The sequence below is a fragment of the Salvelinus alpinus genome, chromosome 15, assembly GCF_045679555.1.
Source record: "Salvelinus alpinus chromosome 15, SLU_Salpinus.1, whole genome shotgun sequence".
Taxonomy (NCBI): Eukaryota; Metazoa; Chordata; class Actinopteri; order Salmoniformes; family Salmonidae; genus Salvelinus; species Salvelinus alpinus.
The window spans coordinates 5,819,453-5,835,394 of record NC_092100.1 but is presented as its reverse complement, the minus strand read 5'-3'; the positions used below and the strand labels follow the sequence as shown (position 1 = coordinate 5,835,394).

Genomic DNA, 15,942 nt, shown 5'->3' with positions numbered 1-15,942 from the left:
TGTGTGTGTGTGTGTGTGTGTGTGTGTGTTAGAGACCAGGTCTCATCATGCCAATGATCCTTTTCCCCTCAACAGGTACGCGGACCGAGCCAAACAGATTCGCTGTAACGCTGTGATCAACGAGGACCCGAACAATCGATTGGTTCGTGAGCTGAAGGAGGAGGTGGGCCGTCTGAGGGACCTGCTCCTATCCCAGGGCTTGGGAGACATCCTTGAGAGTAAGGGCTCGTCCAATGGGCTGTCCTGGCCTTACACCGTCATTTTAATTTTATACTGTAATCAGGATCGGTGTAGCTACGGTTGCAACATTCTGGTAACTTCCCAGGTTTTCCTGGGAAGATTTTGGAATCGGGAAGGAAGTGAGCAGGAAATCCAGATTCCTCCAACCAGGATTCCTGGAAAACCTGGGAATTTGGAGAAAGTTACTGGAATTTGGCATCTCTAGCTAACTAGAGATGGTGAAGCTATTTAGGGTGGAAACCACATCTCAGTCAGAAGTGAACATTCACAATGGAAATCACTAGCTATTCACTCACTGTCCCCCCCCCCCATGTCTCTTTCTCTCCTGCCCACTTCCTTGGCACTCACAGTCTCCGGTCTCCTTTTTGTCCTCTCTAATCACTTCACACTCTCTCTCACAAACCTCCTTCAGTCTGTCTGGATCAGTCTTACTCTCCTTACTTACCCCTCTTCTGACTAATGAGTTTCAATGGCAAATTAGGATGCACAACAACCAAGCATATGAATTCAACTCAGACAATGATTGAAACCAAGACGGTACTTAGTAATTAAATAAGTCTGATTGATATGGACTAACTACTTATATGTCACTTTATCCCTGGTTATATGTACATATCTACCTCAATTACCTGGTACCCCTGCACATTGACTAGGTACTGGTACTTCCTGTATATAGCCATGTTATTACCTGGTACTCTGTGTATATATCCATGTTATTACCTGATACTATGTGTATATAGCCATGTTATTACCTGGTACTCTGTGTATACAACCATGTTATTACCTGGTACAAAGCATGTGACAAACACCATTTGATTTGATATACAGCAACCTAATCTGCCATTGAAAACAGTTCCTGTGTGGTTCTACAACTGTGGTTAGCAGTATCAGTATGTTAGCAGTACCAGTATGTTAGCAGTACCAGTATGTTAGCAGTATCAGTATGTTAACAGTATCAGTATGTTAGCAGCACCAGTATGTTAGCAACATGAGTATGTTAGCAGCATCAGTATGTTAACAATATCAGTATGTTAGCAGTACCAGTATGTCAGCAGTATCAGTATGTTAGCAGCATCAGTATGTTAGCAGCATCAGTATGTTAGCAGCATCAGTATGTTAGCAGCATCAGTATGTTAGCAGCACCAGTATGTTAGCAGCATCAGTATGTTAGCAGTATCCGTATGTTAGCAGCATCAGTATGTTAGCAGCATCAGTATGTTAGCAGTATCAGTATGTTAGCAGCATCAATATGTTAGCAGTATCAGTATGTTAGCAGTATCAGTATGTTAGCAGCACCAGTATGTTAGCAGCATCAGTATGTTAGCAGTATCAGTATGTTAGCAGCATCAGTATGTTAGCAGTATCAGTATGTTAGCAGCACCAGTATGTTAGCAGTATCAGTATGTTAGCAGCACCAGTATGTTAGCAACATCCGTATGTTAGCAGTATCAGTATGTTAGCAGCATCAGTATGTTAGCAGTATCAGTATGTTAGCAGCACCAGTATGTTAGCAGCATCAGTATGTTAGCAGTATCAGTATGTTAGCAGCATCAATATGTTAGCAGTATCAGTATGTTAGCAGTATCAGTATGTTAGCAGCACCAGTATGTTAGCAGTATCAGTATGTTAGCAGCACCAGTATGTTAGCAGCATCAGTATGTTAGCAGTATCAGTATGTTAGCAGCATCAGTATGTTAGCAGTATCAGTATGTTAGCAGCACCAGTATGTTAGCAGTATCAGTATGTTAGCAGCATCAGTATGTTAGCAGCACCAGTATGTTAGCAGTATCAGTATGTTAGCAGTATCAGTATGTTAGCAGTATCAGTATGTTAGCAGTATCAGTATGTTAGCAGCACCAGTATGTTAGCAGCATCAGTATGTTAGCAGCATCAGTATGTTAGCAGTATCAGTATGTTAGCAGCATCAGTATGTTAGGAGTATCAGTATGTTAGCAGTATCAGTATGTTAGCAGCACCAGTATGTTAGCAGCATCAGTATGTTAGCAGTATCAGAATGTTAGCAGCATCAGTATGTTAGCAGTATCAGTATGTTAGCAGCATCAGTATGTTAGCAGTATCAGTATGTTAGCAGTATCAGTATGTTAGCAGCACCAGTATGTTAGCAGCACCAGTATGTTAGCAGCACCAGTATGTTAGCAGCATCAGTATTTTAGCAGCACCAGTATGTTAGCAGCACCAGTATGTTAGCAGCACCAGTATGTTAGCAGCATCAGTATGTTAGCAGCACCAGTATGTTAGCAGTATCAATATGTTAGCAGTATCAGTATGTTAGCAGTATCAGTATGTTAGCAGCACCAGTATGTTAGCAGCATCAGTATGTTAGCAGTATCAGTATGTTAGCAGCATCAGTATGTTAGCAGTATCAGTATGTTAGCAGCATCAATATGTTAGCAGTATCAGTATGTTAGCAGTATCAGTATGTTAGCAGCACCAGTATGTTAGCAGTATCAGTATGTTAGCAGCACCAGTATGTTAGCAGCATCAGTATGTTAGCAGTATCAGTATGTTAGCAGCATCAGTATGTTAGCAGTATCAGTATGTTAGCAGCACCAGTATGTTAGCAGTATCAGTATGTTAGCAGCATCAGTATGTTAGCAGCACCAGTATGTTAGCAGTATCAGTATGTTAGCAGTATCAGTATGTTAGCAGTATCAGTATGTTAGCAGTATCAGTATGTTAGCAGCACCAGTATGTTAGCAGCATCAGTATGTTAGCAGCATCAGTATGTTAGCAGTATCAGTATGTTAGCAGCATCAGTATGTTAGCAGTATCAGTATGTTAGCAGTATCAGTATGTTAGCAGCACCAGTATGTTAGCAGCATCAGTATGTTAGCAGTATCAGAATGTTAGCAGCATCAGTATGTTAGCAGTATCAGTATGTTAGCAGCATCAGTATGTTAGCAGTATCAGTATGTTAGCAGTATCAGTATGTTAGCAGTATCAGTATGTTAGCAGCACCAGTATGTTAGCAGCACCAGTATGTTAGCAGCACCAGTATGTTAGCAGCATCAGTATGTTAGCAGTATCAGTATGTTAGCAGCATCAGTATGTTAGCAGTATCAGTATGTTAGCAGCACCAGTATGTTAGCAGTATCAGTATGTTAGCAGCACCAGTATGTTAGCAACATCCGTATGTTAGCAGTATCAGTATGTTAGCAGCATCAGTATGTTAGCAGTATCAGTATGTTAGCAGCACCAGTATGTTAGCAGTATCAGTATGTTAGCAGCATCAGTATGTTAGCAGCACCAGTATGTTAGCAGCACCAGTATGTTAGCAGTATCAGTATGTTAGCAGTATCAGTATGTTAGCAGCCTCAGTATGTTAGCAGTATCAGTATGTTAGCAGCATCAGTATGTTAGCAGCACCAGTATGTTAGCAGTATCAGTATGTTAGCAGTATCAGTATGTTAGCAGTATCAGTATGTTAGCAGTATCAGTATGTTAGCAGCACCAGTATGTTAGCAGCATCAGTATGTTAGCAGCATCAGTATGTTAGCAGAATCAGTATGTTAACAATATCAGTATGTTAGCAGCATCAGTATGTTAGCAGCATCAGTATGTTAGCAGCATCAGTATGTTAGCAGCACCAGTATGTTAGCAGTATCAGTATGTTAGGAGCATCAGTATGTTAGCAGCATCAGTATGTTAGCAGTATCAGTATGTTAGCAGCATCAGTATGTTAGCAGTATCAGTATGTTAGCAGCATCAGTATGTTAGCAGCACCAGTATGTTAGCAGCATCAGTATGTTAGCAGTCTCAGAATGTTAGCAGCATCAGTATGTTAGCAGTATCAGTATGTTAGCAGCATCAGTATGTTAGCAGTATCAGTATGTTAGCAGTATCAGTATGTTAGCAGTATCAGTATGTTAGCAGTATCAGTATGTTAGCAGCACCAGTATGTTAGCAGTATCAGTATGTTAGCAGCATCAGTATGTTAGCAGCATCAGTATGTTAGCAGCATCAGTATGTTAGCAGCACCAGTATGTTAGCAGCATCAGTATGTTAGCAGCATCAGTATGTTAGCAGCATCAGTATGTTAGCAGCACCAGTATGTTAGCGGCATCAGTATGTTAGCGGTATCAGTATGTTAGCGGCACCAGTATGTTAGCAGCATCAGTATGTTAGCAGCATCAGTATGTTAGCAGCATCAGTATTTTAGCAGCACCAGTATGTTAGCAGCACCAGTATGTTAGCAGCACCAGTATGTTAGCAGCATCAGTATGTTAGCAGCACCAGTATGTTAGCAGTATCAATATGTTAGCAGTATCAGTATGTTAGCAGTATCAGTATGTTAGCAGCACCAGTATGTTAGTAGCATCAGTATGTTAGCAGCACCAGTATGTTAGCAGTATCAGTATGTTAGCAGCATCAGTATGTTAGCAGCATCAGTATGTTAGCAGCACCAGTATGTTAGCGGCATCAGTATGTTAGCGGTATCAGTATGTTAGCGGTATCAGTATGTTAGCGGCACCAGTATGTTAGCGGCACCAGTATGTTAGCAGCATCAGTATGTTAGCAGCATCAGTATGTTAGCAGCATCAGTATGTTAACAATATCAGTATGTTAGCAGCATCAGTATGTTAGCAGCATCAGTATGTTAGCAGCACCAGTATGTTAGCAGCATCAGTATGTTAGCAGCATCAGTATGTTAGCAGCATCAGTATGTTAGCAGTATCAGTATGTTAGCAGTCTCTCACTGCGTTCTCCTGTTTCTCACTGTGTTCTCCCTTATCTCTCACTGTGTTATCCTGTCTCTCACTGTGTTCTCCTGTCTCTCACTGTGTTCTCCTATGTCTCACAGTGTTATCCTGTGTCTCACAGTGTTTACCTGTGTCTCACAGTGTTTACCTGTCTCTCACTGTGTTTACCTGTCTCTCACTGTCTTCTCCTGTCTCTGACTGTGTTTTCCTGTCTCTCACTGTGTTCTCCGGTCTCTCACTGTCTTCTCCTGTCTCACACTGTGTTCTCCTGTCTCACACTATGTCTCCTGTCTCTCACTGGGTTTTCCCATCTCTCACTATGTTCTCCTGTCTCTCACTGGGTTCTCCTGTCTCTCACTGTGTTCTCCTGCCTCTCACTGTGTTCTCCTACCTCTCACTGTGTTCTCCTGTCTCTCACTGTGTTCTCCTTTGTCTGTCTCTCTGTCTCTCTCTCTCTTTCTCTCCCAGCGTACAAGGGGCCAGCGCTTGGCACTGCCGTTGCTGGTTTGAAATGTGTGTTTCTATTTTTCTCTACTGTTTCTCTCTACTGTTTCTCTCTACTGTTTCTCTCTCTACTGTTTCTCTCTACTGTTTCTCTCTACTGTTTCTCTCTACTGTTTCTCTCTCTACTGTTTCTCTCTCTACTGTTTATCTCTCTACTGTTTCTCTCTCTACTGTTTCTCTCTACTGTTTCTCTCTCTATATGGTTTCTCTCCCTCTCTACTATTTTTTAGTTTGGCTATAGGCTGTTTCTTTGTCTGTCCTCTCTAGTCTTCGCTCCGTGCTGCTTAGCCTCGACAGCAAGTTCTTATAGCTGTAGTCTCTGCTGCACCAGATTAATGACTAATCAGTTAAATAATCAAAGATGATTTCTTATTGCCCAGGAAAATATTGATCACGACCAATCATGTACACATGTATGTACCAGATCAACAAGTACATGGGCCTTCAGGCAGACTTGCCCTAGATGTTAGCCTGGTTGTTAGTCGGCTATCTGCTAGAAAATACCTAAGAGATATTAGATGCATTTCTGGGCTTGGACAGTAGGTGATGTTTCCCTCTGGTGCTTTAGAGATGCTCTTGTGGACAGACATTAGCTTTATCGCTTGTGTCCAGAGTTCAGTAAAGGCGACCTACAGCAGTTTGTTTTCAGAACCTCACTCAGCCAGCCGTCGTACAGTTGGAAAAGACATATAGTGGGCCCCCTTATGTAGCCTACAGACTACCGACTGGTGTAGGAAGGAAACTGCAAATATGCATTGGGATAATTAACTGTACATTTGAGTATCTTGATTCTCAGATGGAGATCTGAGTGACAGAGTAGGGGCCCTTAAAGCAACACCAGTAAGCTATGCTCATCTTATACTGAGTGACTGATGGTATCTCTCACAGTGTTGTTCACTTGTCTCTCACTCTTACTCTCTCTCTCTCTCTCTCCTCCTGTCTTTCTGTTTTCTGTGTTTTTCTCTCTCTCAGCGTACAAGGGGCCTCCCGGCACGGACGTTGCTGGTTTGAAATGTGTGTTAATGTTTCTTAATTTGGCTCTCCTGCTGTGTTCATGGCTGTCCTCGGTACGCTTCGCTCCATTGCACGTTTAGCAGCACCAGAGTAATGTGTTAATCGATGTACTCTCTTGCGGCACCAGAGTAATGTGTTAATCGTTGATTATTAATGAATTGATTAATGACTAATCAGTGAGATAATCAAAGGTTATTCAAAATGCCCAGGAAAATATTGATCACGATCAATCATGTACACATGTATGTACCAGATCAACAAGTACATGGTCCTTCAGGCAGACTTGCCCTAGATGTCAGCCTGGTTGTTAGTCGGCTATCTGCTAGAAAATACCTAAGAGATATTAGATGCATTTCTGGGCTTGGACAGTAGGTGCTGTTTCCCTCTGGTGCTGTAGAGATGCTCTTGTGGACAGACATTAGCTTCATCGTTGGTGTCCAGAGTTCAGAAAAGGCGACCTACGGCGGTATGTTTTGTTTTAAGGAAGTATTTTTTTACAGCGGCTCTATTCGACACTCCTTAAACAATTCCCTGAGGTAACAGGAAATTATTCCTTAATAAGGTAAACACTTAATATAACCGCACCCAGCTGTCCTTTATATCACAGGAAATTGGTGTTTTGCTACTGTGTTTCATACCAGTATTACCAAACAGATGGCCACCGACTGGTGTCAGAAGTGTTACATGTGTCTTCTTGACTGGCAGGGGCAACAGGAAGGACCCAGACTGGTGATTCGGGTCTGTGTCTACGTTGTGACTCTCTGTGTGTCGGTATAGCAACACATACCTACCTGCAGTGCTGAGACTCATTGTTTTCCCCTACAAGATTACATATACCTTTCACTATATTGTGCACTGTGATAACTTCATAGCCTGTAGATATTTGAGACAAATTCTGAGACAAAAAATCACCTGTATTTCAGTGTGATGAATCTATTAGTAAATGCAGAGTCAGGCGCAGGGCACAGTCCTGAGTAATAATCCAAGATTTACTCAATAAAAGGTAAGATTCCAACAAGGAACGTATACAATCAACAAAAGCACGAACAACGAGAAACCCACATGACAAACAATAACGCACAAAAACAGAGGGAAGCCAGAGGATTAAATAAGGACCATAATTAATGGAATGGAAACCAGGTGTGTATGATGAAGACAAAACAAAACGAAAATGAAACATGGATCGGTGGCGACTAGAAAGCCGATGACGTCGACCGCCGAACGCCGCCCGAACAAGGAGAGGGACCAACTTCGGCGGAAGTCGTGACACTTTGTCCAAAGCCCTATGGCCCTGGTCAAATGTAGTGCACTATATAGGGAATAGGGTGCCATGCCCTATGGGCCCTGGTCAAATGTAGTGCACTATATAGGGAATAGGGTGCCACTTGGGACACCCCCTGTTCTAAATGCTTATCAATGAGACCTTCCTTCCTCTCTGAAGTATAGTACTGTGGAGAGACCAGGAAGGAAACCACATCCCCCTCTCTGAAGTATAGTACTGTGGAGAGACCAGGAAGGAAACCACATCCCCTCTCTGAAGTATAGTACTGTGGATAGAGACCAGGAAGGAAACCACATCCCCCTCTCTCTGAAGTATAGTACCGTGGATAGAGACCAGGAAGGAAACCACATCCCCTCTCTGAAGTATAGTACTGTGGATAGAGACCAGGAAGGAAACCACATCCCCCTCTCTGAAGTATAGTACTGTGGAGAGACCAGGAAGGAAACCACATCCCCTCTCTGAAGTATAGTACTGTGGAGAGACCAGGAAGGAAACCACATCCCCTCTCTCTGAAGTATAGTACTGTGGAGAGACCAGGAAGGAAACCACATCCCCTCTCTCTGAAGTATAGTACTGTGGAGAGACCAGGAAGGAAACCACATCCTCTCTCTGAAGTATAGTACTGTGGATAGAGACCAGGAAGGAAACCACATCCCCTCTCTGAAGTATAGTACTGTGGAGAGACCAGGAAGGAAACCACATCCCCCTCTCTGAAGTATAGTACTGTGGAGCGACCAGGAAGGAAACCACATGCCCTCTCTGAAGTATAGTACAGTGGATAGAGACCAGGAAGGAAACCACATCCCCTCTCTGAAGTATAGTACTGTGGATAGAGACCAGGAAGGAAACCACATCCCCTCTCTCTGAAGTATAGTACTGTGGATAGGGACCAGGAAGGAAACCACATCCCCTCTCTGAAGTATAGTACTGTGGAGAGACCAGGAAGGAAACCACATCCCCTCTCTGAAGTATAGTACTGTGGATAGAGATCAGGAAGGAAACCACATCCCCTCTCTCTGAAGTATAGTACTGTGGATAGAGACCAGGAAGTAAACCACATCCCCCCTCTCTGAAGTATAGTACTGTGGATAGAGACCAGGAAGGAAACCACATCCCCTCTCTGAAGTATAGTACTGTGGATAGAGACCAGGAAGGAAACCACATCCCCTCTCTGAAGTATAGTACTGTGGATAGAGACCAGGAAGGAAACCACATCCCCTCTCTGAAGTATAGTACTGTGGATAGAAACCAGGAAGGAAACCACATCCCCCCTCTCTGAAGTATAGTACTGTGGATAGAGACCAGGAAGGAAACCACATCCCCTCTCTCTGAAGTATAGTACTGTGGATAGAGACCAGGAAGGAAACCACATCCCCTCTCTCTGAAGTATAGTACTGTGGATAGAGACCAGGAAGGAAACCACATCCCCTCTCTCTGAAGTATAGTACTGTGGATAGAGACCAGGAAGGAAACCACATCCCCCTCTCTGAAGTATAGTACTGTGGAGAGACCAGGAAGGAAACCACATCCCCTCTCTCTGAAGTATAGTACTGTGGATAGAGACCAGGAAGGAAACCACATCCCCTCTCTGAAGTATAGTACTGTGGATAGAGACCAGGAAGGAAACCACATCCCCTCTCTGAAGTATAGTACTGTGGATAGAGACCAGGAAGGAAACCACATCCCCTCTCTGAAGTATAGTACTGTGGATAGAGACCAGGAAGGAAACCACATCCCCTCTCTGAAGTATAGTACTGTGGATAGAGACCAGGAAGGAAACCACATCCCCCCTCTCTGAAGTATAGTACTGTGGATAGAGAACAGGAAGGAAACCACATCCCCTCTCTCTGAAGTATAGTACTGTGGATAGAGACCAGGAAGGAAACGACATCCCCTCTCTCTGAAGTATAGTACTGTGGATAGAGACCAGGAAGGAAACCACATCCCCCTCTCTGAAGTATAGTACTGTGGAGAGACCAGGAAGGAAACCACATCCCCCTCTCTGAAGTATAGTACTGTGGAGAGACCAGGAAGGAAACCACATCCCCCTCTCTGAAGTATAGTACTGTGGAGAGACCAGGAAGGAAACCACATCCCCTCTCTCTGAAGTATAGTACTGTGGATAGAGACCAGGAAGGAAACCACATCCCCTCTCTGAAGTATAGTACTGTGGATAGAGACCAGGAAGGAAACCACATCCCCTCTCTGAAGTATAGTACTGTGGATAGAGACCAGGAAGGAAACCACATCCCCTCTCTGAAGTATAGTACTGTGGATAGAGACCAGGAAGGAAACCACATCCCCTCTCTGAAGTATAGTACTGTGGATAGAGACCAGGAAGGAAACCACATCCCCCCTCTCTGAAGTATAGTACTGTGGATAGAGAACAGGAAGGAAACCACATCCCCTCTCTCTGAAGTATAGTACTGTGGATAGAGACCAGGAAGGAAACCACATCCCCTCTCTCTGAAGTATAGTACTGTGGATAGAGACCAGGAAGGAAACCACATCCCCCTCTCTGAAGTATAGTACTGTGGAGAGACCAGGAAGGAAACCACATCCCCCTCTCTGAAGTATAGTACTGTGGAGAGACCAGGAAGGAAACCACATCCCCTCTCTCTGAAGTATAGTACTGTGGATAGAGACCAGGAAGGAAACCACATCCCCTCTCTGAAGTATAGTACTGTGGATAGAGACCAGGAAGGAAACCACATCCCCTCTCTGAGGTATAGTACTGTGGATAGAGACCAGGAAGGAAACCACATCCCCTCTCTGAAGTACAGTACTGTGGAAAGAGACCAGGAAGGAAACCACATCCCCCCTCTCTGAAGTATAGTACTGTGGATAGAGAACAGGAAGGAAACCACATCCCCTCTCTCTGAAGTATAGTACTGTGGATAGAGACCAGGAAGGAAACCACATCCCCTCTCTCTGAAGTATAGTACTGTGGATAGAGACCAGGAAGGAAACCACATCCCCCTCTCTGAAGTATAGTACTGTGGAGAGACCAGGAAGGAAACCACATCCCCCTCTCTGAAGTATAGTACTGTGGAGAGACCAGTAAGGCAACCACATCCCCTCTCTCTGAAGTATAGTACTGTGGATAGAGACCAGGAAGGAAACCACATCCCCTCTCTGAAGTATAGTACTGTGGATAGAGACCAGGAAGGAAACCACATCCCCTCTCTGAAGTATAGTACTGTGGATAGAGACCAGGAAGGAAACCACATCCCCTCTCTGAAGTATAGTACTGTGGATAGAGACCAGGAAGGAAACCACATCCCCTCTCTGAAGTATAGTACTGTGGATAGAGACCAGGAAGGAAACCACATCCCCCCTCTCTGAAGTATAGTACTGTGGATAGAGAACAGGAAGGAAACCACATCCCCTCTCTCTGAAGTATAGTACTGTGGATAGAGACCAGGAAGGAAACCACATCCCCTCTCTCTGAAGTATAGTACTGTGGATAGAGACCAGGAAGGAAACCACATCCCCCTCTCTGAAGTATAGTACTGTGGAGAGACCAGGAAGGAAACCACATCCCCTCTCTGAAGTATAGTACTGTGGATAGAGACCAGGAAGGAAACCACATCCCCCTCTCTCTGAAGTATAGTACCGTGGATAGAGACCAGGAAGGAAACCATATCCCCTCTCTGAAGTATAGTACTGTGGATAGAGACCAGGAAGGAAACCACATCCCCCTCTCTGAAGTATAGTACTGTGGAGAGACCAGGAAGGAAACCACATCCCCTCTCTGAAGTATAGTACTGTGGAGAGACCAGGAAGGAAACCACATCCCCTCTCTCTGAAGTATAGTACTGTGGAGAGACCAGGAAGGAAACCACATCCCCTCTCTCTGAAGTATAGTACTGTGGAGAGACCATGAAGGAAACCACATCCTCTCTCTGAAGTATAGTACTGTGGATAGAGACCAGGAAGGAAACCACATCCCCTCTCTGAAGTATAGTACTGTGGAGAGACCAGGAAGGAAACCACATCCCCCTCTCTGAAGTATAGTACTGTGGAGCGACCAGGAAGGAAACCACATGCCCTCTCTGAAGTATAGTACAGTGGATAGAGACCAGGAAGGAAACCACATCCCCTCTCTGAAGTATAGTACTGTGGATAGAGACCAGGAAGGAAACCACATCCCCTCTCTCTGAAGTATAGTACTGTGGATAGGGACCAGGAAGGAAACCACATCCCCTCTCTGAAGTATAGTACTGTGGAGAGACCAGGAAGGAAACCACATCCCCTCTCTGAAGTATAGTACTGTGGATAGAGATCAGGAAGGAAACCACATCCCCTCTCTCTGAAGTATAGTACTGTGGATAGAGACCAGGAAGGAAACCACATCCCCCCTCTCTGAAGTATAGTACTGTGGATAGAGACCAGGAAGGAAACCACATCCCCTCTCTGAAGTATAGTACTGTGGATAGAGACCAGGAAGGAAACCACATCCCCTCTCTGAAGTATAGTACTGTGGAGAGACCAGGAAGGAAACCACATCCCTATCAGTACAGTAGATGGTCTTGATGTGGGCTCTTTCCATGATTAACAAAGAATCACAACCTCAATATACTGTACAGCACATTACAGTCAGTCCTTGTTCTATTTTGTTATCCGTTTTGGTCGGCCTCCGTTTGTATTTCCCTGATCCAATAATGGATTTACTAACGATCGTTTTTTAGTTTTTTTTTTTACAGTAGCTTTCAGAGCATGTTAGTGAACCTCACTAGCTTTTAGACGACATTTGATATCCAAAGTAGTAGTGTCTAGGTGCACCCACAGCACTCCAGTCTAGATGATCTCCTATGGTTCCTCCCATGGTATTTCATCATTAGATTTCATTGATGGAGAGTTTGATGTGAGGAAGGAAACCTCTCGGTATAAAGTAGATGGAATTGTGTGTTTGCTCTTCCCGTGGTATTACATCATTAGATTTATTATAAAAAAACGGTTAGTTTGGATCCTGGATGCAGATTGGTTAATCCATAGGTAATGCCTGTTTGGTGCATATCATATTTCCTTCATGGGTACTTTGGATCCTGGATGCAGATTGGTTCATCCGTAGGTAATGCCTGTTTGATGCATATCAGATTTCCTTCATTGGTGGTTTGATATGGACCGAATAGGACTTTCTGCTAACATGTGCGCGCTATGCAAACTAACAATCATATTTCCTTTCAGAGTGTTTGCTATTGGTCTGTGGATTGAATAGAGTCAAAGCATGTAGTACCATGTGATAGGGAACTAACCTCAGCGCCTTCAGGAAGGGACATCAGGGTTGAGTTGAGGATGATTCTGAATGGCCTTATTGACTGATAATGATGGATGACAGGGTTGAGTTGAGGATGATTCTGAATGGCCTTACTGACTGATAATGATGGATGACAGGGTTGAGTTGGGGATGATTTTGAATGGCCTTATTGACTGATAATGATGGATGACAGTGTTGAGTTGAGGATGATTCTGAATGGCCTTACTGACTGATAATGATGGATGACAGGGTTGAGTTGAGGATGATTCTGAATGGCCTTATTGACTGATAATGATGGATGACAGTGTTGAGTTGAGGATGATTTTGAATGGCCTTACTGACTGATAAACGCTTTGCTTGAAGCTTGACGCCATACTTTGGATTTGGCTTGACGTTTTATCGTTTTCTTTCATGATTAGTCCCCCCCCTTCAGTTGCACTTGTATGCCCATACTGCCGTATCTTTTACGTTCTTCTTCTCTTTGTATGGCTTTCTGCATACAGTGCTGCTCTTGTCTTATTTTCCTTGTGTGTTTCTTCCTCGCGGTTAAATGTTCTCTTTGTGTTTCAGATTAGTTTCATGTCTTCTTCTTCTTTCTTTCTTTCTTCTTGTCTACTTTTCCTTCTCCTCTCGTCCTTTTCTGTCCGCTTCTCTCCACGTCTCTCTTACCTCCCTGTCCCTGCGCTAATCCCCACTTCCTACCCCCCCCCCCCCCCCCCCCACCACCACCACCACCTCCTGTTTCCTCTGTCCCGCCCCCTCCCCTGACAGACCTATCCGATTTCAAGAACAATAACAATAATCGCCAAGCTGTCAATCAAAAGGATGATCTCTCCACAGTGACCAATGCCACGACGGGGATGAGCCCCTCCCCCTCTCTGTCCGCCCTGTCCAGTCGAGCCGGATCCATCGCCAGCCTCCACGACCGTATCATGTTCAGCCCCGGAAGCGAGGAGGCCATCGAGAGACTCAAGGTGAATTGATCGCTTGATTGATTGATGAATTAATTAATTTATTGATTAAGTAATTTATTACAGTCAGACATAATACCGTCTGTCCCACGTATTGAACACTGGAGGGTTCACAACTTTTTGTCATATTTTTGGGGGGATTTCATCAGGAAACGGAGAAGATCATTGCTGAGCTCAATGAGACCTGGGAAGAGAAACTTCGCAGGACAGAAGCCATCAGAATGGAAAGGTGAGTAACTTCCACATCTCTATTTACAGTATAGATTATAAGGAAAGCCCATACAGTTTTACAGTATATATTATAAGGAAAGCCCATTCAGTTTTACAGTATAGATTATAAGGAAAGGCCAATACAGTTTTACAGTATAGATTATAAGGAAAGGCCATACAGTTTTACAGTATATATTATAAGGAAAGGCCAATACAGTTTTACAGTATAGATTATAAGGAAAGCCCATACAGTTTTACAGTATAGATTATAAGGAAAGCCCATACAGTTTTACAGTATATATTATAAGGAAAGCCCATACAGTTTTACAGTATAGATTATAAGGAAAGGCCATACAGTTTTACAGTATAGATTATAAGGAAAGCCCATACAGTTTTACAGTACAGAGTATAGGGAAAGCCCATACAGTTTTACAGTATAGATTATAAGGAAAGGCCATACAGTTTTACAGTATAGATTATAAGGAAAGGCCAATACAGTTTTACAGTATAGATTATAAGGAAAGGCCAATACAGTTTTACAGTATAGATTATAAAGAAAGGCCATACAGTTTTACAGTATAGATTATAAGGAAAGGCCAATACAGTTTTACAGTATAGATTATAAGGAAAGGCCAATACAGTTTTACAGTATAGATTATAAGGAAAGGCCAATACAGTCTCCGGATCAAAGGAACATGGAAGAATAGGAGACCAGCTACAGGGTTGGGGTCAATTCAAATTAAATTCAGTTAATTCAGGAAGTAAAATGAAATACAAGTTCAATAATTGAAAAAAGGGCTTTTCTTTTAATTGACTTTTCAATAAGCCAAAAAGGAGAAACTATTTATTTAGAAAGTTTTACATTTTAAATTCAAATCACTTCCTGAATTGACAGATTTGAATTTGAATTGACCCCAACCCTGGCCGTTGTACAACTGTCCCTTCTCTTCCACAGAGAGGCCCTGCTGGCTGAGATGGGCGTGGCTATGAGGGAAGACGGAGGAACCGTGGGCGTGTTCTCCCCCAAGAAGGTAAGACAGGATTAGGTTAGGGTTAGGTTAGGTTAGGGTTAGGTTAGGGTCAGACATCAACACATTAACAGGTTAGGTTAGGGTTAGGTTAGGAACCGTGGGCGTGTTCTCCCCCAAGAAGGTAAGACCTCAACACATTAACAGACATCATTTAACAGGTTAGGTTAGGGTTGGGTTAGGTTTAGGTTAGGGTAAGACATCAACACATTAACTACATCATTTAACAGGTTAGGTTAGGGTTGGGTTAGGATTAGGTCAGTGTTAGGTCAGGATTAGGTCAGGGTTAGGTCAGGGTTAGGTCAGGGTTAGGTTAGGGTTAGGTCAGGGTTAGGTTTAGGTCATGTCACGGTTAGGTTAGGTTAGGTTAGGGTTAGGTCAGGGTTAGGTTTATGGTTAGGGTTAGGTTTAGGTCAGGGTTAGATCAGGGTTAGGTTAAGGTTAGGTCAGGGTCAGGGTTAGGTTAGTGTTAGGTCAGGGTTAGGGTTAGATTAGGGTTAGGTCAGGGTTAGGTCAGGGTTAGGTTAGGGTTAGGTTAATGATACTTTGCACTAGAGAGAAGTCAACAATGGTACGTACCTGCAGTGCATTGGGAAAGTATTCAGACCCCTTGACTTTTTCCACATTTTGTTACGTTACAGCCTTATTATAAAATGGATTCAATCGTTTTTTTCCCTCATCAATCTTCACACAATACCCCATAATGACATTA

At 43.5% G+C, this 15,942-nt stretch overlaps 1 protein-coding gene across 23 annotated transcripts in view; it reads left to right on the top strand.

Moving 5' to 3' along the window:
- Nucleotides 1–15,942, top strand: part of LOC139539409 (kinesin-like protein KIF1A) — a 242,293-nt gene that overhangs the window by 45,613 nt on the left and 180,738 nt on the right. For 15 of the 23 annotated variants that reach the window (XM_071342324.1, XM_071342319.1, XM_071342317.1 and 12 more), the window contains exons 12-17: nucleotides 76–218; nucleotides 5,430–5,474; nucleotides 6,438–6,479; nucleotides 13,793–13,995; nucleotides 14,142–14,221; nucleotides 15,158–15,233. In XM_071342324.1, coding sequence (XP_071198425.1) covers nucleotides 76–218; nucleotides 5,430–5,474; nucleotides 6,438–6,479; nucleotides 13,793–13,995; nucleotides 14,142–14,221; nucleotides 15,158–15,233 — 589 coding nt within the window. The remainder of the gene's footprint in view (nucleotides 1–75; nucleotides 219–5,429; nucleotides 5,475–6,437; nucleotides 6,480–13,792; nucleotides 13,996–14,141; nucleotides 14,222–15,157; nucleotides 15,234–15,942) is intronic. The other 8 variants (XM_071342327.1, XM_071342334.1, XM_071342333.1 and 5 more) reach the window with 4 other exon arrangements.